At 45.4% G+C, this 10305-nt stretch overlaps 1 protein-coding gene across 1 annotated transcript in view; it reads left to right on the plus strand.

The window, feature by feature from the left end:
* The first annotated feature begins 3915 nt into the window (after positions 1–3915).
* rasa1a (RAS p21 protein activator (GTPase activating protein) 1a) overlaps positions 3916–10305 on the plus strand; it is a 47415-nt gene continuing 41025 nt past the window's right edge. The window contains exon 1 of the mRNA XM_061259879.1: positions 3916–5168. Coding sequence (XP_061115863.1) covers positions 4645–5168 — 524 coding nt within the window. The 5' untranslated portion in view covers positions 3916–4644. The remainder of the gene's footprint in view (positions 5169–10305) is intronic.

Raw genomic sequence — 10305 nt, forward strand, 5'->3', positions numbered from 1 at the left:
ATATGGATATGTCCCACCTGTTTTCCCAGCAGGTACAGTATGATGGAGCATGTGTGGGGTTTTCAGATCAAATACTGCAGTGCAGTATGTATTGTGCACTCTTATTGATTTCCTGTTTGCTGAATGTGTGTGTGCGTGTGTGCACACGGGCGTATGCATGCGTGTGTGTGTGGTAGGGGGGTAATGGATAATGTGATTGTGCTGGATGCAGCATTGAGTTTGCATCAGACTGACACCTCTGCAGATCTTTTGCTCGTGGTGGGTCAGCACTGCACGTATCTCTCTGCTCACGGTACTGACACATCACACATCCACGTCCTGCCGCAGAACAGCATTGTTACAGGATTTGGTTTTTTAACACTTAAACAGCAGCTTGTGCCGCTAATACATCATAACCTTACAAGCTGCTGTTCTAAGCAGTGGCCCCTATAACAGTGTGTGTGTGCGAGAGAGAGAGAGAGACAGACAAACAGAGAGAGAGAGAGAGAGAGGGAAAGAGGGGGTGGGGGATGAAAGAGGGGCACTAACAGTGCTTTGTCTACGTTCTTCTTACCACTGTAAATTTCCTGTCCCATTAATGTGTATTGTATTATGAATTTCTGTGATATGTACGGATATGGCGGCACGGATGGTGCAGTGGGTAGCACTGCCGCCTCACAGCAAGGAGGTCCTGGGTTCGAATCCCCGTCGGCCGGGGCCTCTCTGTGCGGAGTTTGCATGTTCTCCCCGTGTCTGCGTGGGTTTCCTCCGACAGTCCAAAGACATGCATGTTAGGCTGATTGGAGAGTCTAAATTGCCCATAGGTATGAGTGTGTGAGTGAATGGTGTGTGTGCCCTGTGATGGACTGGCGACCCGTCCAGGGTGTATTCCTGCCTTTCGCCCAATGTATGCTGGGATAGGCTCCAGCCCCCCTGCGACCCTGTTCAGGATAAGCGGGTTCAGATAATGGATGGATGGATGTACGGATATGTTTACGAAAAATAATGTATGCATGGTCATTTGAGGGGGGGGGGGGGGTGTTACTGGGGTCAGTTGGAGGTTACTGCATGTGGGAGGAGTCCTGGCCACCTGCACTCTAAGGCTCTAAGGTAGCCTCTGGACAGAGATCTTCACTGTCACTGAGCACCTGGCTTTCCTCTGCCCAAAGGCTCACTGCCCTGCGGTGCACTTCACAATTTACTGCACACATCTCAGACACTAATGCTCTCACACTGCAGAGGCAGTCAGTGGAGACGTCTCACAAAGATTACTGAGGAACCTTACAGCCCCAGGTCAACATTATAGCTACAGGAGGTGTGGTGCAGACCACCAGAGCTAAAGAAAGAGAATTCCACACACCACTGGCACAGTGTATAGCATAGCGTGCAGCATTGATGAGAACTCACAACACAACTTACTTTAGCAATAACCTTTTCAGTGATACATAAAATTTCCCTTGGGATGAATAAAGTATCTATCTATCTATCTATCTATCTATCTATCTATCTACATTTAGCTTTTTCTTTCCCTCTCTTGCACCTTAAATGTCAAATTCTGTTGTTCTTTATACTGATACTTATCTTTTTCTATAATTCCACAAACTCCTATTAAAAATAGTTTTAAATGTATGTTTAAGCTCCTAATGGAACGTAAGCAATGCAAAAAATCTCTTTCATATCAATGACATCAGTTAAAATTTCCACCTAATGAGCAAACTTTACAGTACACAACAAATACAGTATATGAGCTAACTTTACAGTACACAACAAATACAGTATATGTTATCTGCCCAGTAATATGCACATTTCAAATCTCATTAAGTGCCCTGAACAATCTCCTGGCCTGTATAGACATCCAATTTCTTAATTTTCCATTAAATTTGGTATTGTTTTGTATTTATTTTATTTTCTTGGAACTTGTATTAATAAATACCCACCATGCTAAGTGGCAGCTGGAGAGACACACTTAATTCCTTTCCCAGTTTTCCCAATACAGGCTACAATTTCAAAAGCTGGCTCATTACTGTGGGATCCAAATCTGAAAGGCAAGCATCAACTCTAAACAGTTGTGTTCTGTTCATAAGCTGTGTGCAGTCTTTTAAGTAAGCCATTCGACATGAGGTGTGTGGGTGGGAAGGCAGAGAACACAGCAGCCATTTTGTGTTTGCTTTTATTCAAAATCTCTTATCTCATGGTTTAGGTCCATTACCATTGTTTCCTTGTTTGCTATGTGCTTGTTATTTCCTTCTTATGAATCTTCTGGCCTTTTCATTTACTGTTTTGGCTTTTGCAAATTTCTCTAACTGAAATGGTGATTTAAACTTTCAGAACTTTTGGTCTCAGGAATGAGAGAACAATGACGAAACACTCCACAAATAAGACAAAAACTTGTGATTGTTTCATCTTAATTCATTTTCATATGTTCATATGCTACCATGTGCTTTAAATAAGCACTGCAGCTTTGAATCCTCTGGTCACATTCTCAGTTCCCTTAATAGCGTGTTAGCCTGCTGCCAAACTTCTACCTCCTCAAGTTGACAAAATCCCAAACCACTGCTTTCATTCCCGGAGTAAACAAGGGATGCTAATCCTCAGTGGCGACATGGCTTATAATCAGTCTCCTGATTTAATTAGTGGAATCCTCTGATCTGCCCTGTACTTTCTAATTCATGCCAGTTGGGTCAAACAGCTGACAACAAGGGATCAAATACTGGTTTGTTGTTCATATGTGACTGTGTGCCAACTGGTGAAAGCTGTGGAACATAATTGCTGAATACTGTACACTCTCCGAAATAAAGTGACAGAGGCACAATTTTGGTTTTCAAGGAACAAATTTCCTTGAAAATGCAGTATACAGTATACCCTGAAAGTACAGTAATGTTCTCTTTGGGTACACATTAATATGTTTTCCAAGCCAATAAGGTACAATTAATTATACATCCAGTGAGCACTTTATTAGGTAGACCTGTACACCAGCTAGTTAATTCAAATATTTAACCAGCAACAAAATGCATACAAGCATGCAGACTGGGTCAAGAGGTTCAGCTGTTTTTCAGACCAAATGTCAGAATTTGGAAGAAATGTGATCTAAGTTACTTTGATTGTGGAATGATTGTTGGTGCTGGACAGGGTGGTTTGAGTATCTCAGAAACTGCTGACCTCCTGGGATTTTCGCATTTTCACACACAACAGTCTCTAGAGTTTGTAGAGAAAAGTACAAAAAACAAAAAACATCCAGTTGTGGGCAGAAATGCTTTGTTAATGAGAGAGGTTAGAGGAGAATGGCCAGACTGGTCAAAGCTGACAGGAACGTGACAGTAACGCAAATAACCACACAATACAACAGAGTATCTCTGAACACACAATTCATTAAACCTTTAAGTGGATAGGTTGCAGCAGCAGAAGACTAATAAGTCTAAAAAAATTGGCCTAATAAATACCCTTTGTCTGTCCTCATGTAGTAGATGCATTTATGGTTTGATATTAATTCAGCTTCAAATATTAACTGCCGACTACATTCCACAATATCTGCTACGGTGCGCATAATGGTTATGAGCTGGGCTTATAACCATGTGACCGGGTTGATTCCCAGCCATTGTATCCTTAAGCAAGGCTACCTTTTTATTTGTAGTTATTTATCTGATGCTGTATAAATGGATGGTATGTAAAAATATAAGCTGTACAAGACTCTGGATAAGAGCATGTCCTAAATGCTGGAATATCATGCAGTGAATATGCATCTGCCAATTCATTTGATGATTCAAGATGCCCCAAAGTATAAAACAAAGGAAGTTGCCTTTCATACTTAATTACTTAATGTCCCTTATCCAAAATTATGGCACACTGCCTCAAAAATATCTATTTTATCTTCCAGCCCGTCTCCTGTCACAAAAGACAATGAAAAGAACGGCGATAGCAGATGACACGGATTGAGGGCGTCCTCGCTCGGTTAGCTCGGCGTTCGCTTCGCTGGGTCTGCGCGAAATCGAGCACGCGCTCCGAGAGAGAGAGGCATAGAGAGAGTGGGGCAGCCGAGCTACCAGCCAGCCCTGTAATCAGAAAGAAAGAGAGAACTTACGCAAGAAAGAAACATTGTCATTTTCTCACCTGTCAGCGCGATACGGATAATCGCATTGCCTCGGAGAACCAAATTACAACAACGGGCTTTGCCCGGCGGAAACAAAAAACAGCTTTTTGGAACTCAGTGGAAACAAAACAAAACAAAACAAAAAACCTGGAGCACAGACTGACAATAAACGCACGCATCGACAAGTGGACTGCTCTGCAGATGGGATCTGCCAATGCACAGAGGCGATAGGAAATAAGCGAGTATCTCTGTCGCCCCGTGCGCACATACGTCTTGCATGTACGATAATATCAATTTCAGCAAACTTTAAACTCAGAAGAAACAATGAAGGCTTGAAACTCTCCCAGTGTAACGTTTTGTTAGCTAGCTGGCTAAAAGCTAGCGGGTTTTTTTCTATTGTGGAGTGGAGTGTGCCCGAAGAAACGTTGGCTAGCTGCTAACGTTAGCTAACGTGTTGTTTTGAAAGTTGAAAGTTTGGCATTTCTTTTCCCTAAAGAGTAAGAGCGTGTTACAGCCGAAGTTAAAGGGGAGGGATCCCTTATTGACCCCGCTCCCTTCCTCTGCACGTTTTTTTGTAAATGATGGCCGCTGAGGTCAGCACCGATGAGACGGGTTCGATCTCTGCTGGGACGGGGGTTATGAGCGGTGGAGGCCCCGACACCTCGCTTTTTTATTATCCCAAATCGAGGGTGCGGGTCAGCGAATTGGGCACAGTGGCAAATCAAATCCTCCGCCAGCCATCCAACAGCTCCCCAGACTCTCTCCTGGAAATGCCGATGTACCCGCTCCCCGGAGGGGATCTCTCAGGATCAGTATTGCCCTTCGCTGGGAGTGGCAGCGGTGGCAGCATCGCTTTTGGGGCAAACTCAGGAGCCGACACCGGTGGGACCTATTCCCCGACTTCAGAGGGATTAAATAGCGGGATCTCGCCCACCTCGATGGGTCTGGACGGGCCCGGTTACTTTCCACCGTTGCCACCCCCTCCGTCGGTTTACGGGGCTTACGGGACTCTCGGCACTGTGGATGAAAACGATCTGCAAGATGGGCCAGAATACGAGGAAGAGGAGGTGACATTTCCACTCACTGCCCCGCCTACGAACCAGTAAGAGGGTTTTTTTTTGTTTTTTTTTACTGTATTCTGATGATGATGATGTCAATCGTTTATGTTGATATGGGGTTGAGAATGTGTGAGCAGAGTAACGTTATCCCAAACTAACTGTGGTGTTTAGACTTCACACTGCACTGTTTTGGAAGTTTCTTGTGAGCCTCAACTTGTTGAATACAGCTGACGTCCTGAAATAACAGTCACATTTTCACGGCGCGTTGCCAGATGTAGAGTGAGGAGTGTGGACAGCTTGGCCACCCCCTCCTGATTCTGCAATATTCCATTTTCTGATGCATGCGTCACCCGCTATGCCAGTGCTGCGTGTGGCAGTTTAATTGCAGTGAAATTCGCAGTCAATGAAAATGGATTAAATCTCAGTGAATGAATTACTTCCACAGACCCAAGCACATGAATCGGACCTATAAAAGATTTTTTCCTCGTTATTTATTGATATGATGCTTGCCTACATCCTCTGAAATGTTGACGGGGCGTTTTTGAATAGCCGGCCAGTTTACACGATGAGGCGAAGCAATGGAAGCCGACAATGGCCAGGAAACGGTGCAGTCGGGCCGTCTCGTTTGCTCACACACAAAAAGCGATACCTCTAAACATCTCGGTATGTTCTCGCATATGTTTCACACCACAAAAAACCGCTGCGCTAACCTATTCATCTCACAATATCCCCCTGCATGTTTCTCCTCGTCTTTAGAGGCATAATCTTGAACAGAGACATGACAAAGGAATAGACCTGTAGTATGCATTGCACAAAGTCTTGAAAGAAGGTTAGATGGATACAAATGGAACGTTTGGACGCGTATGCAGCTAGCAGCTTTCAAGTGAATCCTTGGGGTTGAGGATGGTTTTCCATGGGGAATGGTCCCTTTCTGCTGAAGTTGCAATGCTGTCTCATCAAAACCTGCAACATCCCCCTACTGTAAAGTGAGAAAAGGCTTAACTATGCAGTCCCTGGTTAGATTTGTTTCTAGGGGAAATTACCAGGAGGATGGCCGCTCTGTTAGCAGGGCAGTATCCGGTTTAGTGATGCTGCCCTTGCGTCTCCTCAGGGAATTATGTGGGAGCTGTGCAGGTGCTGATGTCTCAGGTTTCCACCACAAGGCTGTTTTAATTACACGGTGGGTGTAGAGCCATTAGAGTTTGTTACTGGTGCCACATGCGTACACACACACACACACACACACACACACACATACACACCCCCCCCCCCCCCCCCCCCCGCCCCAAGGGAGAGAGAGAGAGAGAAAGAGACCAAGACCCCAAGTGTCCAGCTATTTATCAAAATCACTGCCCAAGCTGTGTGCGGAACCTGCTCTGTGTGGAAGAACTTGGAACCAGGTTGCTGCTGCATCATTATCTCTTATTTATTTATTTACTTTTTGTAGTTTTGCAGCAGGGATACCTGTATGTACCAGTTTATGCAGCTGTGCCTTTGTAGTTCATGACTTCTAGGTAAATGAATAGAGGCCGGGTGGCTGAGGTGGGCTTGATGTGGGTTTCCTCTCATCCTGTCAGTGGGGCAGAGCCACAGTTGTCAGGTCAGATAAAACTGAGCGCCCCCCCCCGCTGCCGCGGGACTCCTCGCGCACAGCGAGAGGCTAACAGGGCCTCGGGAAGACGGGGAGGCAGTGATGCTCAGACAGCGTGCAACGCTCGCTCTCCTGTCTGCCTCTCCTGTCTGGGCCAGTGAAAGCGAGTATATTGGCCAGGGCCTACCCAGCTAGCACAAAACGATGTTCTCGCTGAGTTGCTGCAATGTAGTGGCAGTGCATTAACAGTGACAAAACATTCTAATAGCATTCTAATCGTGATGTCATAATCACTACTGGTAACTGAGAGCACAGGAGTTCTCGAACACTGGAAAAAAAGAAACGTTCTGAAAACATCTCCTCTTCAAAGGGTTAAACACAGGTTCTGAAACAAACCCACACAGATATACCTACACAGCCACCTCACTCCACCACCAGCGCTGTGTGATCACATGATGAGCTATAAAAAGATGTGGGGGGGGGAATTCAGTGTTATATGGCCCTGTGAGAGGAGGGGCACTGATGGGTTTCCATATGCTGGGTAGGGTGTAAGACCATAAAAGGCGAAGATGTGTAAAATGTGAGAGGTGTGAGCTGTTTTTCTTCCTCAGCATCTGGGGCTGACATTTCAGATATTTATTTGCGGAAATTAGACCAATAGCGCGTGAGATATGGGGGGGAAAAGGATTTGAAAAAAAATGACACATTTTAACCGTTTTTTTATAGAATACTGTGACTCCTGATCATACCCATACGTGCGCAGTTAATCGTTTTGCTGGTGTTGTAGGAGACCGGAATTGAATGTGACGGTTTAGTTTTTTTGAAGATTTAAAGCACGCTGGTGTGCAGTATTGGAGGGAGCGCGTAGCTGTGTTTAGACGGTCCGGCGTGAGAATACACCGCTCTGACAGGACAGGAGAAGGACAGGGGGAGAATGCAAACCGGGCGCTGCTCCAGGTTTGAAAGCGCTCGCTCACAGGGAACACGAAGCAGTGAGGTTTTAGGGCCTCTGTAATGCTCAGAGAAATATGGGGCGCTGTAAACAGGCCCGTCCCGGGTGTGATTCTGCTCCACACCCACATCTGTAAACGCTGCAGATGGTGTCTGCTCTGACTGGGGTGATTTCTGTAGTCCTGGTTAAATGCAGTGGAGTCTTTATGTCCCTCTCTGGTGTGGCAGGCAGTATCTGTATTCCAGCTTTCGCTTGGATTCACAAGTGGGAAGGAAAGTGAGCGACATTTGATAATGCGCACACACAACTCAAATTAAAAATGGGAAGTCCTTGGCTGAAATGCTCAGGTTGATTGGTGTTAGCTGTGGCTCGCTTCGTGAAACCGTGATCATAGACACAGCGGATTTAAATTTAGATTAAATGAGTTGTGTGATTGTTAACCACCGTTCTATTTGAAGATATGTCAACATTGGCACTAACTTGTTAGAACTGTGGTTGACTAGGTAAGTGTTTAAATTCCACTGCTGTCAAACATTGGCCTTAAGAAAGGCGAGGTTCATAATGCTGACCTGTCAAAACCGCGTACAGTCACATGGCTGGAGCGTGATTTTGCACACTTTTGGAGTTCTTTATTAGGCATAATTTGACAGAGCAAACATTGAAGTGGAACTATTTGGCCGTTCCTCCCTTTCAGGTGTGAGATCACAAGACAGAACATTCTAATGCTGATGTCACAACCACTACTGGTAATCAAATGGAGTTCTAGAACACTGACTTAGAATTTAAAGAAAACAAAAAAAACATTCCAAAACAACCCTTGAAGAAAGGGTTAAAAGTTAACTGACTGTCTTTGTTCAAATGTACAGCAGTGATATTGGCCTGTGAAGTTCCTGCTACTTCCAGTAACAAAAGGCTGCCGCCCTGTTCTTAATATTCAGACTGGAAGTTTGGTTCCTATTGGACCCACACTCAGCTGACCCACCGAGCCACAGGCACTTTTCATCTCAAGCCCCATATGGACCATTTGGGAAAGCCCTGCCCATGACGCGGGTAGAATAACCTGGCCACACGGGTTGAATTCCCCTGTTTTATAGGCAGTAGCAGCTCTTGCTGGTCACCCAGACATTACCTCTGTTTGAGGCATCTGGCGTCTCCGTGCTCCTTTATTGCTCCTTACCTTACGTTTAACGACCATTAATGGTGTGCAGAGGCCTGTTTAAGTATTCTTCATTTGAAGAGCGCCGTTCTGATGTGAACGTGGAATAATGTGGCATTGACCCCGCTTGAAGTTGCACCTGCAGCCCCCCAGTTAATTAGCTGTGGTGTGCAGATGAGTTTATGACTTCGTTAATGAAGGTGCAGACCAGACTGTGCAAGCAGAATTAACCCTTTGGTTTTTTTGGGGAATGTTTTTTCTGGAAAGTCTGTGTTCTAGAACTCCACTGCTTTCGATGACCAGTTGTGATTGTGATATCAGCATTAGAATGTTGAGTTAACATTCTAATCACATGTTTGTGATGTCACACCTTAAAGGGTTAAAACCCTGTGCCTTGGGATAAAGCACCCCTTTACCCTCTTAAGGTCTGTACTCTTTCGAATATGCTTGACTATTTTTGGTGAAGTGGAAGGAAGTCAGCAGACTGAGCTAATGGCATGTCTGTGAGCTAGCAACCAGTGAGAGTTACATATGCAGGAGGACCTGCATTCTCTGTGTGTGAATAGGCTTGGAGCCGCATTTCTCAAGTGGTTCAGTATAGCAGAACTGACCTCAGTTCAAGTATAAGATGAGGTAATATAAACTTTGTGGTCCCCATGGGGAAGTTTACTTTGGACATACAAAGGAAGAAGCTGTTTATAATAACACAAGTAGTCTAGACTACAGGGTAATACAATACACAACACAACAGACGTTAATGAGTGGTCAATGTGTCCTGTCACCACCTCAACATTCTACACTGTAATCAGTAGTAATCCAGCTAACTCAGTAACCCAGCTAGCCCAGTAATCCTGCTTCATGATACAGGCCCCTGGGTTGCTAGCCTGACACTGACCTGCCTAATGAAAACATTGAGCCCTCTGCAGACTAGTGTTCGGTGGAGTCACGTCACTCTGAAGACTGTGCTCCTGACATTGTGGCCATGACCCAATTAACAGGAGGGTCCTTACACACAGAGCTGATCCTCTCTGACGGACTGGGTTGGCTTTAGGAATGACTCAGATACCATACAGACCGACAGGCTTTAGGAACGTCTCAGATACCGTACAGACAGGCTTTAGGAACGACTCAGATACCGTACAGACAGGCTTTAGGAACGGGTCAGATACCGTACAGACAGGCTTTAGGAACGGCTCAGATACCGTACAGACAGGCTTTAGGAACAGCTCAGATACCGTACAGACAGGCTTTAGGAACAGCTCAGATACCGTACAGGCAGCGCTGGCTTTAGGAACAGCTCAGATACCGTATAGGCTGGGTGTTCAGTGGAGTAGGGCTTGTGTGGCACTTTTAGTAGCTGGCAGAGGTGCTGGTTGAGTCTCCTGAAAGCGACCGTTTCACCACAGAACCCTGCGTGTGCGTGTGGCTGCCATTCCTGGCACCGGTAATACCTGCCTGTTAAGATGCAGTTTCTGAAACAGC

Source organism: Conger conger, chromosome 11 (genome assembly GCF_963514075.1).
Source record: "Conger conger chromosome 11, fConCon1.1, whole genome shotgun sequence".
Lineage (NCBI taxonomy): Eukaryota > Metazoa > Chordata > Actinopteri > Anguilliformes > Congridae > Conger > Conger conger.